The sequence below is a fragment of the Rhinatrema bivittatum genome, chromosome 1, assembly GCF_901001135.1.
Source record: "Rhinatrema bivittatum chromosome 1, aRhiBiv1.1, whole genome shotgun sequence".
In the NCBI taxonomy this organism is placed as follows: Eukaryota; Metazoa; Chordata; class Amphibia; order Gymnophiona; family Rhinatrematidae; genus Rhinatrema; species Rhinatrema bivittatum.
In genome coordinates, this window is record NC_042615.1 from 419,183,744 (window position 1) to 419,201,760 (window position 18,017).

An 18,017-nucleotide genomic window follows, 5' to 3' on the forward strand; every position below is an offset into this window, starting at 1 on the left:
TTTGTAACAGGTATGAAATACTTCTGCTTGATACTGTGTGAGGTAAATGCAACCAAACAAAGAAGACTAGAGAAGCCCTTAGTAAACAGGATCCTTATTACTTGGCATCAGTGACAAATGGGAGGGAGAGGGCCTTTTAGGTATTATGAGATTAATCCCAATATGATAAGCATCTAAGAAAATTCTTGTGTGTTTCTTGTAGTCATTCTTCCCCACATTGCCAGTGCCACAGTGGAGACTCGAAACGCCATGGCTGCCTTAGCTGCAAACAACATATTGGCAGGCTTGAAAGGTGAAGCCCTGCCCAAGGAAGTACCTCTGTGAAGCTCCAGAACTACGTACCTCTTATGAAACTGCTCCTCACCTATCTTCCTTGGCAAGAGGCTATGTGAGCTATTAATCCAACTTCATAGAAAGGTGTTGGTAATTTACAGTTTTGGTTCATTAAAAAGATGTGTGACCAGCTGCTGAAAAGAGGAACTAATTGTGTTCTTAATCTAAGTAAAGAAATTGACAATCCTAATTGGATCTGAAACTCCTAAAACCCTAGGAAGGTCTTCATATGTGAAACAGGCTTTTGAAATGAAACACTGAGGAAACCCAATACTCTTTGGAAATGACATCTATACTATAAAGTTGTTCCTAATTTTGGTATTCTGATATTAATAATGTGCAGGTTACAATAAATTAATGGCACGTGGACAGCAAAGAAGTATGTGTAGAAGCTGGAAGTTGATTTGTGTCAAAAAGCAAAGCTGTCTCTTGCAGTGGTATAGTTTATATGGCACCCTGCAGCAAATTTTGAGGTTAAAAAGGCCCTATATAAAAGAAGCTGTCCTCTCCATTCCTACCGGTCAAACAAAGAAGATAGATGCCAAAAGTCTTTATCCAATACTTATTGAGGTGGAGACGTATTTAAAAACAACTGCCCTACTCAGGCAAATGTGCCCGAGAGAGTGGAGACCACATATCCGTTCGTGGAGTGCACGGCACCATTATGTGAATGGAGTCTACATGAATGTTTTTTCAGATACAACTTAAGATACACTTCCATTGCGGATGACTTTCAATTGACATTGCATCACAAGTCTTGAAAAAAATTTTATTAATATTTTTCAATCCAAATGAACACTCAAGCCCCTGAGACAGCTGCTGAAAGAGCGGCGAAACTCGGCCTGAGTCGGGCAGTTGTTTTTAAATACTTCTCCACCTCGATAAATATTGGATAAAGACTTTTGGCATCTATCTTCTTTGTTTTACCTCACGGCTTTTTTAGATGGCCTACCTTCTTGTTTCTTGGGTCTCTCCATTCCTACCTCCATGAGTCTTTCCATTCCCATTCAGCCCCATGGAGTCTCTCTGACCCTACTTACTGGCACCCTGGCTCAAAGCAATCTGCTGCCTGAGGCGAAGGTTGATATTGCGCTGTATTGCGCTCACACCCCTACTCAAGGCATAGAACAGATCAAATCATCAAGATGGCCAAGAGGGGGTCCCTTGGAATCTGGCCCTTTCAGTGATTTGAAATGCTGCAAAAGGGGGAAAAGCAGGGTCAGAGTCCCAGAGGAGTGGCAGATAGTGTGTCTAGGAAGCTGGCAACCTTGCCACACTCCCAGGATCCCTACAACCTGCCTCCCATGTTTCCCCAGCATTTGCCCCTTGGGGAAATGAGAGTTGGTTGAATGGTTGGGGTCTGTATGTGGTGATTTCTTTCTGGGTCAGTGCAAGGATATTAGGTGCCCTAGAGTCTTGCACCCCCTCCCTCCAAGCCCTCACCACACACAATTAAAAGCATTATGCATTAAAATAATAGATTTTACATGAAAAAAGACATTTATAGTCTTCTGAGATAAAAATATCACAACATATATATTATTTTTACATGCACTGCTGTGGTGCCAACCATAAAACTCTACATAAAAGACACTTGGACTCATATGGTATTAAGTCTATTGTGAAGTGTGTTCAATGTGGGCAGAAAGCCATAAGTAATCTGAATTACAATTATAATGTAGTAAACCTCCCATAACAAAACAGCACTAACTGCCAACACTCAAACAGTAACAATCCTTCCTATGAAAAGGCAACGTTGCAAATATTATACCAGGCTCTAAAACATCAATACTCCTCCTATTAGGAAAACAGAACAAGCCAGGTTGCTGTTGACCCCTACACAGGAACTACATGCCAGCAAAATACCTCACCTTAGTCAAACATGTAGAAATCAAATGGACCCACACCAAATATAGAATAAAGGCACCATAAAATATAAATAGGAATGTGCAGACAAAATGAAACCACAAGAAGCCAGATTCTGTATGCGGTGCAACAATGCAAAAACAGAAACACCATCATTTCTGATAAAATAATAAAATCAAGAAATATGACACATCAATCATAATAGTAAAACTATACTAATAGAAAGAATATATAGTTCAAAAAAGCTGACAAATAGAATATCATTCAAAAATTAAACTCAAAATTTATTAAAAAGTTCTCAAAAAATAATAAAATATTTCAAAACAACAGGAATATCAAATAACACTGAACAATTAAAACTAATAAGAATAAAAAAATTCTTCACTCTCTATACCTGGGATCTTTTGATTTCCAGTCACCCTGAGATGTCGTGCATTAGGGGAGAGGGGCAGCACATACTTTATCATCTCTCTTTCACACATACACTTACACACTCCCCCTCTCATACACACACTCATGCTCTCACATACATAGGCTTTCTCTCCCTCACACATGTACACACACACACATGTACATAAGCTCTAATGCACACCCTCTCTCTCATACACACATTCACATGTACAAAATCTCTCTCACACCCTCAGTCTTTCACACACACACACATAGGCTCACTCACACCCTCTCTCTCTCTCTCTCTCACACACACAGGCTCCCACTCACACCCTTTCATACACACAGACACAGCTGGACACAGGCTCTCTCTCACAAACACAAGCTCTTATTTATGCTCCCTCGAACACTCACACACACACAAGCACACACTCAGGGCCTCCCTCTCTCTTTCTCAGGTCATGGCCACACTGCTCTTCAGGCTCTGCTGGGCCTTTCTTCTCGCCTTGTTTGGATAGGTTCTGCCATGGCCATGCTATTCTTCAGGCCCTCCCTGGCCTCTTCCTGCCATGGCAGGATGGGCTCCACCATGGCCACTTAGGCATCACGTCTGCAGCAAGGTGAGGCAGCTGCTGCAGGAGTGTTTTGTTTTTTTTTGGGGGGGGGGGGAGGGGTCACATTTTTCCACTTCTCAAATTTTGCCTAATGAAGTGGCTGCCTCACCCTGCCTCATGATAGAACCTACCCTTCTTGGAGTCTCTCTACTCCTGCCCTGCCTTCCCTTCCACCCATCTCTCTATTAATTAATATTTTGGCCTGCCATTTGGCTACACTGATTTGTGGGCACCCCTGCATTGTAGAGCCTGTTAGGATATGTGCTACATGCCTGGTCCCTTATTTCAGCAAATAGCTATGTTCTATCTGGAAATATCAGAAAGACAAAAACAAGAATTAGGTAGTCATATGCTTATGCTTACCTCTGAAGTGTGCAAAGGCACTTTTTTTATTCATTTTAATTGTTTAGCAGGTCTATTGAGCAGGTCTAACTTATCCGGTTAACATAACCGGATAAGTTTGAATATTGCTATTTATCTGGCTAAGGGGGTCATTTATCAAAGTGCTAATTGGCATTTTCGCATGCGTTAAGCACCATAACACATCAAAAAGGGGAAAAGTGGGATTTGTGGCCAAGTTTCATAAATAGTGTTTTAAGCTGCTGGAGAGAGAGAGAGAGAGAGAGAGAGTGAGAGAGAGACAGACTCAGACTCTAACTATAAGGCCCTCATATTAGGTAGGTATTTATACCTCTATATGAGGCCCACTTAGTTACTCAAGGTGAGGTTTGGGTATTAGTGTAGGGGTTAGGGGCCACTTGACATTCAGAGTGTGATGTACGAACAGAACAGTGCACTCTTGTGAAGATTTGATGACCTTCGGAGTGAGGAAACTCACCCAAAGATGAGATTTGTGCAATGTTCTCTCAACCTAGTTTCTGAGTAACATCAAGGTAGGTTGAGAGAACATTGCACAAAAATCTCATCTTTGGGTGAGTTTCCTCACTCCGAAGGTCATCAAATCTTCACAAGAGTGCACTGTTCTGTTCTTACATCGCACTCTGAATGTCAAGTGGCCCCTAACCCCTACACTAATACCCAAACCTCACTTTGAGTAACTAGCTGGGCCTCATATAGAGGTATAAATACCTACCTGGTATGAGGGCCTTATAGCTAGGTGCTCTCTCTTTCTCTCCCCCCCCCCCCCAGTGGTTGTAGGTAGGAAATACAATTCTGGCACTTATCGCAGTTTGCGCTAATACCTATGCGAAGCGCTATGATAGCGCACTTTGCGATAAACAGCCTATTACCATAAAACACACCCCTTTTCCTATCACATGTGATATTTAGTGCATTTTGATAAATCCAGGCCTAAGTTAGCTAGAAAAGTAGCTTCCCCGGTTAAGTGGCGGCCACTGAAAAGGACCAGATATTCAGCTGATACCACTTAGCTGGATAATTTTCTTCTTATCTGGCTAAATAGCACTGAATATCAGCCTCAAGGCAGTTATTCATGATGTGAATATTACAATTAATATCTAACAATGTACATAACCATGTTGCAGCAGTAGCCACAGAGGCCAAGTTAGATTCCTGTCGCTGTCAGCATGTGTAAAATACCCACTGAAAAAAAGCACTTAAAAGATCAAGCTGTGTTTAGCTGGAAAAATGCATTTTCCAGCTAAACGCAGCTTGATCTTTCAAGTGCTGTTTTTCAGTGGGTATTTTACTGACAGTGACAGGAATCTAAGTTGGCCTCTGTGGCTGCTGCTGCAACATGGTTATGTACATTGTTAGATATTAACGCCAGGGACAATTAATATATTGTAATCTTTGTTAGAGTGTGACCTTTTTCTAAGTTGGCATTTGTTAGAAGAGGCTTATTATAATCATTTTGATTTACTATGCATTATACAGTGTAATTATTTTTAGAAGCATCTCAAATTCACATTTGTAAAATAATCTAATTTCAAGAAATAAAATGTGTACCCCATTTATCAGTCTTGTTTGTTCTGAGTTGCATTTTCTGTAAAAGGGCAACAGCATAAAGCCTAGGGCCAATTTACTGTGTATATTCATAATCAATGTATGGTGGATTCAGCAGGGAGTCTTCAGTTTGGTTAAATGTACTTTGGGCTGGAGCCGGCTCTGTGGCACATGAACGGGAACTGGGTCAGGTCTCACTGCAATGTCTGGCTTGGAAAAGAATATATTTGCATATTAACACACACACACACACACACAAATACAAACTTTGGGCCAGATGCACTAGGAATGTTTCACATAGGGCTGGACAAATGGCTCAGCAGTAATGCTGCACATCAGCATGTGGGAGATCTTGTGCCGACTCATAACCTCGGCTTCTGCTCCTTGTGCTGGCTGGAACTGGGGGTTCCTGTCGAGGCATGGCAGTCCCAGCCATCAGGGACAGCTACTGATCAGACTCGGGGGGTATACATGTCAGGTTCTTGAAGGGGCCATGATCTTTCACTTCTGGCCAAAGACTTTCACTGCAATGGCTGAGTTAAACAAGGGGAGAAAAGGGGATTAAAAAAGTTGAAATTCTGGGTAGTTGCAAATTAAAGCTCATGACAATGGGGGGGGGGGGGGGGGGGGGGGGAGGCATTTCCAATAGAGCAAAAAGCCTAAAAGAGCATGAGGAAAGTTCTAGATTTTAAAAAGTTGCCTATAGACAGCCATTACAAAGCAACATAGTAGATGATGGCAGAAAAATACCAATTGGCCCAAACGGTCTGCCCTGTTGTTCCTGTCCACACTACTAAGGATATATCCCAGCCGCCAGCTACAGAAGCTTCAGCACTTGGAGGATATCACTTCTTATCCAAGTCAGACTTGTTGTCTTTCCTCTTTGGTTTTCTACTTAATCCATCTATGCCTCTCCACCATGCCCCATGTCTTACCAGCAGACTTTGTGATAACAAGCAGCTATCAAAACTAGATTAAGACATGTCAAACCCCTCCTTGATCCAGTTCACTTTCATACAGTAGTTCAGTCATTAATCCTTTCCGGTATTGATTATTGTAATTCCTTGCTCTTAAGCCTTCCACAAATCTCTACTTGCCCGTTACAACTATTACAAAACTCAGCAGCACGGTTTCTCCACAATCTCAAATTCTATGACCATATTACTTCAGTACTTCATTGGCTTCCTATCAAGTGGCGTGTACAATATAAACTTTAGCGATTCTCCAAACACTTATTTACAGTAATAACACTTCCTGGCTCTCTGCATCATTACATATCTATACCCCATGCAGAAACCTTCATTCTAAAATCATGCAATTACATACTTCGCTTCTCAACCTACTCCTGATTCCTCTATTCTACCTTGCCTTTCCCATTCCCCACTGACTTCCCTTCCTCCCTCACATGGGGGGGGGGGAGGATAAGAGAGTCAGACCCGCGCTGCGGGTCTGACTCCCTTCCCCCCTTCTATGATTCCCCCTTTCCCTTACCCTCCTTTTCCTTACAAATAACTCCCTCCAAGACAGACTTTTGTTAATATTGTTACACATATGTATTTGATATGTATACTCCTAGTTTTTCTGTTTAAATTAGAAATTTGCTTTTTCCACTTATGTTCATTGTAAAGCCTTTGGCTGAATTACTGTTTGCTGTAAACCGAGGTGATGTGCATTACGTACCGCGGTATATTAAAAACTATAAATAAATAAATAAATAAATAAATAAAAACTCTTACTCTTAAGTGCCTTCGCCAAAAAGCACCAGATTAGTTTCCATTAGAGAATGCACATTCTCCATAGCCAGGTCCATTCTTTGGAACTCAATACCACTCAAACTACGTTTAATTCATGATAAAAACGCATTCAAGAAAGCCCTCAAACACCATCTCTTCCTCCTAGCATTCCCTGACTTGTGTAAATCCTGAGATTTTATTTAGTTTCACCCTAATGCTTTTCTATTTTATGTTCTTAAATTATTACATTATTTTAAGTAACCTTCTTTTATCTTAATGTGTCAATATTATGTATGATTTGTTATTTGTACTTTTATTTTATTTTTATGGAATTATGAATGTTTTGTTGTAACCCACCCCGAACTTTGGAGGGGCAGGATATAGCAAATGTTGCTTACCTGTAACAAGTGTTCTCACAGGACAGCAGGATGTTAGTCCTCACATATGGGGTGACGTCATCAGGTTGGAGCCCAATCACGGAAAACGTCTGTCAAAGTTTCCAGAACTTAGACTGGCCCCTACTGGGCATGCCCAGCATAGCACTAACCCTGCAGCCAGCAGGGGTCCCCTTCAGTCTTATATGAAAGCTACAGGCAGTGCCAAAAAATAAAACAACAAAACATTACGAACCCAACACCGTGGGGCGGTGAGCAGGTTTCATGAGGACTAATATCCTGCTGTCCTGTGAGAACACCTGTAACAGGTAAGCAACATTTGCTTTCTCACAGTACAAGCAGGATGGTAGTCCTCACATATGGGCGAGTACCAAGCTGAGGATGTCCAAACATGCACGAGATATACTCAACAGGCACAACAACTGGGGTGGAATTTGGGAGAGGACATCCTGAATCCCACCGGGCAGGCAGAAGGGTGTAGGTACGTCACATTGTAAATAGGTTGCGAAGGACAGACTGGCCGAAGATGGAATCTTGTCTTCCGGCTTTGCCCAAGCAATAGTGGGCTGCAAAGGTGTGGAGAGAACTCCAAGTGGCAGCCCTGCAAATGTCAGGAAGCAGCACCGATCGTAGGTGTGCTACTTAAGTCGCCATGGACCTCACAGAGTGTGCTTTAACACGGTCTTGAAGTGGAATGCCCGCTTGCTGGTAGCAAAAGGATATGCAGTCCGCTAACCAGGAGGAGAGAGTCTGCTTACCCACAGGCTTTCCCAACTTGTTAGGGTGGAAAGAGACAAACAATTGAGTGTTTTCCCTGTGGGCAGCTGTACGGTCTAGGTAGAACGCTAGAGCCCATTTACAGTCAAGGGTATGCAGAGCCTGCTGTCCTGGGTTGGAATGGGGCCTGGGAAAAAAGGTAGGTAGTATGATGGATTGATTGAGATGATACTCCGAAACTACCTTAGGTAGGAATTTAGGGTGAGTGCGGAGTACCGCCCGGTCCTGCAGAAGTTTAGTGTAAGGTGGATAGGTAACTAGAGCCTGCAATTCACTAACTCTGTGAGCTGAAGTGATTGCCAAAAGGAAATTCACTTTCCATGTGAGATATCGAAGTTCACAAGAGTGAAGAGGCTCGAAAGGCGGTTTCATGAGCCGACCGAGAACCAGATTAAGGTCCCAAGAAGGGGCCGGAGGACATAACGGAGGCTTGATGTGGAGCAAGCTTTTTAAAAAGCATGTTACAAGGGGTTGTACTGATAAAGGGACATCCCCGATACCTTTATGGACATGCATTCTGATGGAAGAGGTCTTTAGACCTGATTCTGACTAATGTCAAAGATAGTCCAGAAACTTCGGGATTGGACAGGAAAAGGGGTCAAGGGACTGAGAAGAGCACCATGACGTAAACTTTTTCCATTTGTAAGAGTAAGATTTTCTCATGGAAGGCTTTCGTGAAGCAATCAAGACACAAGAAACTGGATCTGAAAGGTTAAGTGGTTGAAGGATTAACCTTTCAACATCCATGCCGTCAGGGACAAGGCTTGAAGATTGGGATGGTGTAGGCACCCATCATTTTGAGTGATCAGGAGTGGGTCCTTTCCCAAGGGAAGGTGCCTGCGGATGGAGAGATCCTGAAGTATTGGAAACCACACTTGGCGTGGCCAGTGAGGTATTATCACGATCATGGTTCCCTTGTCCTGACGTAATTTCTTGAGAGTCTTTGAGAGAAGATGAAGTGGAGGGAATGCATAAAGCAGACCGGTTGCCCACGAGAGGGAGAATGCGTCTCTGGGCTGAGAGTGGTTGCTATGAATGAGGGAGCAGTAGTTGTCCACTTTGTGGTTCTGAGGGGACACAAAGAGGTCTATCTGAGGATATCCCCATTGTTGGAAGATGGAGTTCGCTACCGAGCTGTTGAGAGACCACTCGTGCGGTTGAAAGATGCGACTCAGCTTGTCTGCCAGCACATTGTCCACTCCCAGCAAGTAGGTGGCCCTGAGGTACATCGAATGGGAGAGGGCTTTCGCCTAAATCTGCGCAGCTTGATTTGGGCAGAAGAAAGGAGCCTGTGCCTCCCTGCTTGTTGATGTACCACATGGCCACCTGGTTGTCCGTCTGAATTAGGATGACCTGATTTGACAGGCGATCCTGAAAGGTCCTGAGAGCATATCTTATTGCTCGAAGCTCCAGGAAATTTATTTGGTGTTTGGCTTCCTCTGGAGACCAAGAGCCTTGTATCTGCAGATCGGCTATGTGAGCTCCCCACCCGAGGTTGGAAGCGTCGGTGGTGAGAATGATTTGAGGATTCGGAACCTGGAAGGGCAATCCCTGGAGGAGATTGGTCTGATTTTTCCACCAGGCGAGGGACAGATGGAGTGAGTCAGTGACGTGGACAATGGTTGACAGAGGCTGAATAGCGTGAGTCCATTGAGACCTCAGAGTCCAGAGCATGAGCCTCATGGCCATGCGGGCCATTGGTGTGACATGGACTGAGGACGCCATGTGTCCCAGGAGGACAAGAAATTGGCGTGCAGTCGCACGATTTGAAGCTCCAGGGAGGAAGATTCAGAACCAATGTCAGGAAGTATTTCTTCACGGAGAGGGTGGTGGATGCCTGGAATGCCCTTCCGAAGGAAGTGGTGAAGACCAGAACTGTGAAGGACTTCAAAGGGGCGTGGGATAAACACTGTGGATCCATAAAATCAAGAGGCCGTCAATAAAGAGTGGGTGGCTCGCCAGAATGACGGCTACTGCCTGGAGATAATACCCTTATTCAATAAACATACACATGGTTACTGTGACTCCAACATCACTCTAAGCTACAACAGCAAGAGGAAATGTGGAAAAAAGGATTCGCACTCACAAAGTGGGGAGTAGCTGGCTTGTTACGGCGGTTACTACCCCAAACCAAATAAGCCTGATACTTCACTTTCAATACATATCCAGCATAGCTCTCTGCTTCAACAGCAGGGGAGAAGAAAAACTGATACTTCACGCATAGCTCTCTGCTTCAACGGCAGGGGAGAAGAAAAACTGATACTTCACGCATATCCAGCATAGCTCTCTGCTTCAACGGCAGGGGAGAAGAAAAAAGGATTCGCACTCACAAAGCGGGGAGTAGCTGGCTTGTTACGGCGGTTACTACCCCAAACCAAATAAGCCTGATACTTCACTTTCAATGCATATCCTGCTTCAACCGCAGGGGAGAAGAAAAACTGATACTTCACGCATATCCAGCATAGCTCTCTACTTCAACGGCAGGGGAGAAGAAAAACAACCAATAAGGGCTGAATAACACAGTCTGGGTAAAACAAATAAACATGGGTGTAGCTTGCTTATTGCGGCGGTTACTACCCCTACTACCCCTAACTAATCAAGCTTGATATTTCACTTGGTTGCAGCTCCATCACTGCTCTCTACATTAATGGTGGGGGTGGAAGGGAAATAGAACCAAAGAGCTAAGAGAAACAGATAAGTATGAGAAAAAAATGTGAAGCTTGCTGGGCAGACTGGATGGGCCGTTTGGTCTTCTTCTGCCGTCATTTCTATGTTTCTATGTTTCTATGTATGTTGAGACTGCAGTTGGTGAGCAAGAGACACGAGAATCAGTGCTCGTTGTCGAGGCAGGAAAGCCTTTTCCTGTAAGGTGTCCAAGTCTTCCCCAATGAACGATAAGGTTTGAGATGGGACTAAGTAGGATTTGTCATAATTGACGAGAAATCCTAACGAAATTAGAGTGTGTAAGGTTAGATTGAGGGTCGACAGAGCAGCTTGCTGAGTGGAAGCCCTAATGACACCGAAGGGTCACAAGGCCAGAATTCAGAAGATGGAACTTCTCTTCCGTGCTCAAACCCTGACTCCGTCCATTGCATCCACGTCATCGGAACTGGCACCGTCAACTTCGCGCCAGCATCGACCATCAACCGGTGACCGACCGGCATCGACGACTTCTCGGCCATCGACACCCTCTACTCCCCCTCAGGATCGAGGGGATCGCAGGGAGAAACATTGCCATCGACACCGTAAGACTCGCTATCGTCCGAGCCGCTGTCGAAGAAGCCCCGTCCAGGAAAGGCACCGACCATTCCTATCTCCAGATAGGGGTAGACATGAACACCTTGTGTCCTGAGGAATGTTGCGACGACTACAAGGCATTTTGTAAAGACTCGTGGAGCAGACGCTAGGCCAAATGGAAGCACTCGGTATTGATAGTGCTTGAGGCCTACAAGGAATCTCAGGTATTTGCAATGAGCTGGACTTATCGCAATATGGGGGTATGCGTCCTGGAGGTCCAGAGAGCAGAGCCAGTCTCCACTTTGTAGAAGAGGTAGAAGCGAGCCCAAGGTGACCATCTTGAACTTTTCTCGCTGGAGATACTTGTTGAGGGCCCGTAGATCTAGAATAGGATGGACGCCTTCCGATTTTTTGGGGATTAGGAAGTACCGGGAATAGAACCCTAGGCCTTGCTGAGAGTGTGGAACGGGTTCTATTGCTCTTGACTGGAGAAGGAGGGAGACTTCTTGATCCAGAAGAATGGAGTGGTTGGATGTTCTCCACGTCTACAGAGGTGGGGAGTCCGGTGGCAGGGCGAGAAAGTTCAGATGGTAACCCTGAGCAATGATTGCCAATACCCATTGGTTGGATGTGATTGAATGCCACATGTTGTGGAAGTGGCACAATCGACCTCCCACTGGTATGTGCAACAGAGGAATCTGGCTACTGCTCTCCAAGTGGAAGTCAAAAACCTGAAGCAGGCCCCAGCTGGGGAGCTGCTTGTGGTTTCTGCTTTCAGGTTTGGCGAGACTGAGGTTTTTGCTAAGGTCTCGTAGTACGGGATCTGGCTGGTGGCGGGTAGGACTTTCTTAGACGGTAGAACGACTTCTTAGAGTCCTTTCTAAAGGGCTGCTTTGAGGAGAAGTCGGAAGGTATCGAAGAGAGCTGTTTTAGGGTCTCATGATGGTCTTTTAATTCGGCCACCGTCCGTTGGATCTGTTCACCGAACAGATTATCTCCTACCCAAGGCAGGTTGGACAATCGGTCTTGCACTTTTGGGCGAAGGTCAGAAGACTTGAGCCAGGCCCACCGTCTCGCCGAAATAGCAGCTGCAGACACTGGTAGAGGTGTCAAAAATGTATTAAGATGTTCTGATATCATGCTTGCCTGCCTCAAAACCTTTGCTTACAAGGGTTTGTAGTTGGTCTTGGAATTGCTGAGGCAGGGAGTCTGAGAAGTCCTGTATCTGCTTAAAGATGACCCTGTTATATTGGGTCATATAAAGTTGACAGGCAGCAATTTGGGAGATGTAGCATGACCCCTTGAAATACTTGGCGACCAATGTTGTCTAGGAATTTTTGTTCCTTACCAGGAGGGGTAGATGAGTGAGGTTTTGACCTTTTTGCCCTCTTTTGTGCAGACTCTACCACGACCGAGTGGTGATCAAGCTGTGACTTCTGAAAACCTGGGGCTGATTGTACTAAATAAGTAGTGTCAGCTTTCCTGTGTACTGGAGCAACTGTTCCTGGATTTTCCCAGTTCTTTCTGAGGAGATCAAGAAGAACCTGGTGGAGGGGAATAGAGGTTATTACCTTGGGGGCATCCAGGAATTGGAGCAACTCCATCATCTGATGCCTATCATCCTGTTCCATCTGCAATTGAAAAGGAACCAATTGAACCATTTCCTTCACAAAATTTATAAATGAGAGGTCCTCTGGAGGAGAACGCTTTCTACTCTCAGTGGGTAAAGGAGGTGAAGGTAAGTCATCGGTGTCTGATGAGGTATCATCTTCCCAGGTATCATAAGGATCAACACCCTTTCCTCTAGGAAGTAGAGGGGGAAAGGGTGGTTGGATACCTGAAGGTCCTGGTCTAGGCTCCGAAGGAATCGGAGGAATTATCGGAGGCACCGACGATGGCATCAACGGCACCGGTATAGGCATCGAGGGCATCAATAGATGGCTCGGTGACGCCGATGGATGTATCGGCACCGATGGTTGGATTGGTGGTGAGGGACGTATAGGCATCGTTGGCTGAGGCATAACTCCAGATGGAGGAATGCAGAACGGTGTTTCTCCTCCCGATGATGCTGTCAGTGGGGAGGGCATCGGAGACCCAGGATCCATAGATGGAAAGGCAGCCATCAGGGCTTCCATCCTGGATAGCAGCGGTGCCAGCGCTGCCGGAATCGGGTCGATGATCGGTTCCACAGTCGGTGCCGGTGTCAGTGCCTGAGGAACCTGAAGACGTTGCATCACCTTGTCGATGGCCTCCTGGACCATCCGGTCCAGCTCTTCTTGGAGACCTGGAGCAAGTAGCCTTGGCTCCGGAACAGAAGAAGGAGGCAGAGGCATAGCCGGAGGGACCACCATTAAAGGCAGAGTCGCGGCTCCCGATCCCCGATCGTGTGAGGGTCGCCTCAGAGACCCGGTCGCAGGAATGGTCGGTGCCTTTCCTGGACGAGGCTTCTTTGACAGCGGCTCGGACGATGGTGAGATCGATGATTTCACTCCCTTGATGGTCCGAGTCTTACAGTGTCGATGGTGATGTTTCTCCCTGTGATCCCCTCAATCCTGAGGGGGAGTAGAGGGTGTCGATGGCCAAAAAGTCATCGATGCCGGTCGGTCACCAGTCGATGCTGGTGCGAAGTCGACAGTGCCGGTTCCGATGACGTCCATGCAATGGACGGAGTCGGGGTTTGAGCACGGAAGAGAAGTTCCATCTTCTCCATTCTGGCCTTCGGTGTCATTTGTGCACATTTGGTGCAGGTCAAGACATCGTGTTCGCATCCTAAACACATTACACAGACTTTATGGGGGTCTGTGATAGACATGGTGTGGGTACAGTCCAGGCACCGACGAAACCCCGACGCCATGGTCATGGAAAAAAATTTAGCCGTGGTACGGTCGACGGCCAGTAGGCCGCGAAGGCCAAACTCGACGGTAATCGACTGGAAACGGGTAAAAACTTACCAGAGTACCGCGGACTTATAAAAGGTAGAGGAGGGACCCCTGTGGGGCAATTTAACTTTTAGTAATTCCGTGAGGAAAATTCCTGTCAGGAATCTCTTCAGAGCTCCTTTACCTGGAGGCTACTGCTGCACGGAAAAAAGAAGACTGAAGGGGGACCCTTGCTGGCTGCAGGGTTAGTGCTATGCTGGGCATGCCCAGTAGGGGCCAGTCAAAGTTCTGGAAACCTTCACAGAAGTTTTCCGTGATTGGGCTCCATCCTGATTATGTCACCCTATATGTGAGGACTACCATCCTGCTTGTCATGTGAGAAAAATACTTTTAAATAAAATTAATTTAAATAATTAAATCATCCTGAATCTGTTGGATTTTATTATCAAAAGCAGAGGTGAAAATTTGAGCTTTTAACATTGTATTGTCTTGTATTGTGTCATCATTAATATGCGCAAATTTCTTTATACTTGAAACAGTCTTCTGACTCTGTTATCAAAATTCCTAAGATGCTCTCAGGGAATATGAAAGTGGCTGAATGACAGGAAGAACACTTTGAAGCTCTAGAGTTATGGACAGGGCAGAAGACAGAATGGCTGGTAAAATGAAGAATATAGAGAAGGGTAAAGTGGACTCATGGCAGATTGCTGTAGGGAATAAAGAGACATAGGAAACAGAGAGAGAAAAAATGTACTCTGCTGAGATGATAGTATGGTACATGTTTCTGGCAAACAGGTAGAAGGTGCGCAGGGAAGCAATACTCTAAGCCCAGATGGGTTGTGATAGATTCAGGGGTTCACCACTGAGGAAGGTGGGAGACAAGTTGCAACTGCTCCAGTACCTGGCAAGCAACTGGAAGGATCACACAGTGGCACTAGCCAAAGCATGTTGTGGTGGATTTACCATGGAAGAAGTTCAGAGAAGTATGCAGATGAACTGCAAGCTCTTCAATACCTGGCAAGTGGTTGAAAGGAGCAGCTTAAGCCCAGGTGGTTTGTGGTAGATTCAGATAATGGTGGAAAGCCAGACAAGCTCAGTTTAGTTTAATTTATTTACTTAATTACCCAGTTTAGTTTAATTTATTTACCTTAATTACCTTAATTACCAAGGTGATGTACAATAATTATAAAATTCAATAACAATAAAACTCAAATACAGCATTTGGGAGAAATAAAATCACTAGTAAAGTAAATATATGCAATATTAAATAACATGATTAAAAATAATAAAATAGCTTATAACATCTAAAACAACAGAAATTATGAGCTGTGTATCTAAGCAGGTTTTGATGTGTTTGCTAACTTTAAAATATTCTTTTACAAGGCAAATGCCTAATGGTAGAGAATTCCAAAGAAGAGATGCCTGATAGGAAAATCTTGTGTCACGAGTTCCTTCTAACCTAATCAATTTGGGGAAGGGAGTCTTAATAATTCTTGTTGTGATGAACATAACATACGACTAGGTAAATTTTGAACTAGAAGATTTGCAAGATTTGCAAGATAGGAAGGAGACTCCCAATGTAGAGCCTTGCACATAAGGTATTAGATCTTAAATCTTATTCTGCAAAAAACTAGAAGCCAATAGAAGTCCTGTAATAAAGGAGTTATCTGGTCATATTTTTTCTTTCCAAAAACCAATTTAGCAGCTGTGCTTTGACATATCTTTCTCAAAACCCCGAAAGATAGGCCCTGAGAAAAACTGTTACAGTATATGGCTTATGACTAATGCATGTTAATGTTTTCACCGAGCCCCGTCATGAGGAGAGCTGGGAGGTAGAAGGCCCCGAAGGGCCTGCTGACGCCGCTACACGGCATTGCGGACACAGGGGACTGGCTGCGGCAGAGGGAGAGGTTGGACCGGGCCCTGCTGGAGCGTGAGCATGGTGAGCAGGCCCGGGCACGGGGCTAGCATGGCCGGGACACGCAACAGTACCCGCCCCCCCAGGCCTCCCCCTCATCGGTTGGGGTTCCTTGGGGTGAGACCGGTGGAATGCCCGGAGGAGATCCTTACCAAGGATGTGCTGTGACGGCTCCCACGAGTTCTCCTCGGGTCCAAATCCCTCCCATGCAAGGAGATACTCCCCGGCGGCAGCAGATGTCTAGGACTTCTTTTACTTGTAAAATATTGTCAGATTCAGTGGCCACTTGAGTAGGCGGAGGTGGCCAACGGGAAGGCCAGGAGAGAACGAGTGGCTTGAGGAGTTGTGTTGTGAATTCCCATACTAACAGGCAAGTGTAACTGGTAAATGACAGCCCTGACGCGATGCAGGATAGGGAATGGACCCAGATACCTGGGTGCAAATCGTTGTAATGGAAGGTGGAGCTAGATATGGCGAGTGCTGAGCCATACCTTCTGACCAGGGAGGAAAGTGGGTGCTGCGCCGGTGGGCGTCGGTGGTCTTCTTGGCCCGCTTGGCCGCTTGGCAAATGTATTGGGTCACCTGATCCTATATGAGTCAGATCTCTTGGGCCGTGGCTTGAGCCACAGGGGAAGGAACCCTGAGTGGAATAGGTAGTGGTAGACGGGGCTGTCGTCCAAATACCACGAAGAATGGAGAGGTCCCAGTAGCTGCTGATAAATGCCTGTTGTGGGAAAACTCGGTCCACGGGAGTAAGTCCACCCAATTATCCTGTTGGTCATTTATTTAAGGAATGTTTTTAATGACAGGTTAGTCCGCTCGGCCTGCCCGTTGGCCTGAGGGTGGTAGGCCAAAGTGAGGTTAAGTGACATGTTGAACTTTTTGCATAAAGCTCTCCAGTAGTGGGCAGCGAATTGTGGACCCCGGTCAGGAAGGCCGTGGAGGTGGAAGACGTGTAGCAGGAAGAGTCGGGCCAGTTCTGGTACTGAGGGTAGGCCTGGTAGCTGGACAAAATGGGCCATTTTAGAGAAACGGTCGATGATGACCCATATGACGATGTTCCCCTTGGAAGGAGACAGGTCCACTATGAAATCCGTGGCCAAATGGGACCACGGTCCGGTGGGAACTGGTAAGGGTTGCAGAAGGCCTCATGGATGCCCTGTGGGCAGCTTCTGTTGCACAAAGGTGGGACAGGAGTCGAAGTAATCACGTGAATCTTTAACCATGGAAGGCCACCAATAATGGCGACGAAGCATCTCTAAGGTCTATGTCCGACCTGGGTGGCCGGCGAATCTGGAGTCATGGGCCAAGCGTAATACTCGCTCTTGGAGGTGATGAGTCACCACGGTTTTACCGGGTGGCAGAGTAGTGATGGCTGCGAGAGAGTTGCAGGCAGTGTCAATGATGTGGGATGGACCTTCGGGAATATCCTCTGGCTTCGTCACGAGATGTTTTGCAGCAGGGCGGTAGCGCAACTGGAAATTGAACCATGTGAAGAAGAGGGCCCATCGGGCCTGCCGTGCATATAGTAGCTGGGCTTCTTTAAGAAGTTCCAAGTTTTTATGGTCTGTATAGATGGTAAACTTATGTTGAGCCCCCTCAAGCCAGGGGCACCACTCCTGGAGAGCCAGCTTCATGGCCAAAAGTTTGCTGTCCCCAATAGTGTAATTGCGCTCCGTAGGTGAAAACTTATGGGAGTAAATGGAGCATGGGACTAGGGCTTCCTTCATGGAGTACTGGCTGAGGACCGTCCCTGCACCAATGGGGGACACGTCAACTTCTACAATGAAGGGGCAGTTTGGGTCCGGGTGACGGAGACAAGGACCAGTATGGAAGGCCTCCTTCAGAGCTTGGAATGCAGACTGGGCTTTGGGACTCCACTCCCGAAGGTTGCATCCTTTCTTAGTCATGGAGGTGAGTGGAGCTGCTAGTGTGAAGTAGTCTGCGAT

The 18,017-nt window shown here is 45.8% G+C and overlaps 1 protein-coding gene across 1 annotated transcript in view; it reads left to right on the forward strand.

Moving 5' to 3' along the window:
* LOC115092267 (glyoxylate reductase/hydroxypyruvate reductase-like) overlaps nt 1–2,362 on the forward strand; it is a 154,509-nt gene extending 152,147 nt beyond the window's left edge. The window contains exon 9 of the mRNA XM_029603014.1: nt 203–2,362. Coding sequence (XP_029458874.1) covers nt 203–324 — 122 coding nt within the window. The 3' untranslated portion in view covers nt 325–2,362. The remainder of the gene's footprint in view (nt 1–202) is intronic.
* Nucleotides 2,363–18,017: the final 15,655 nt, after the last annotated feature.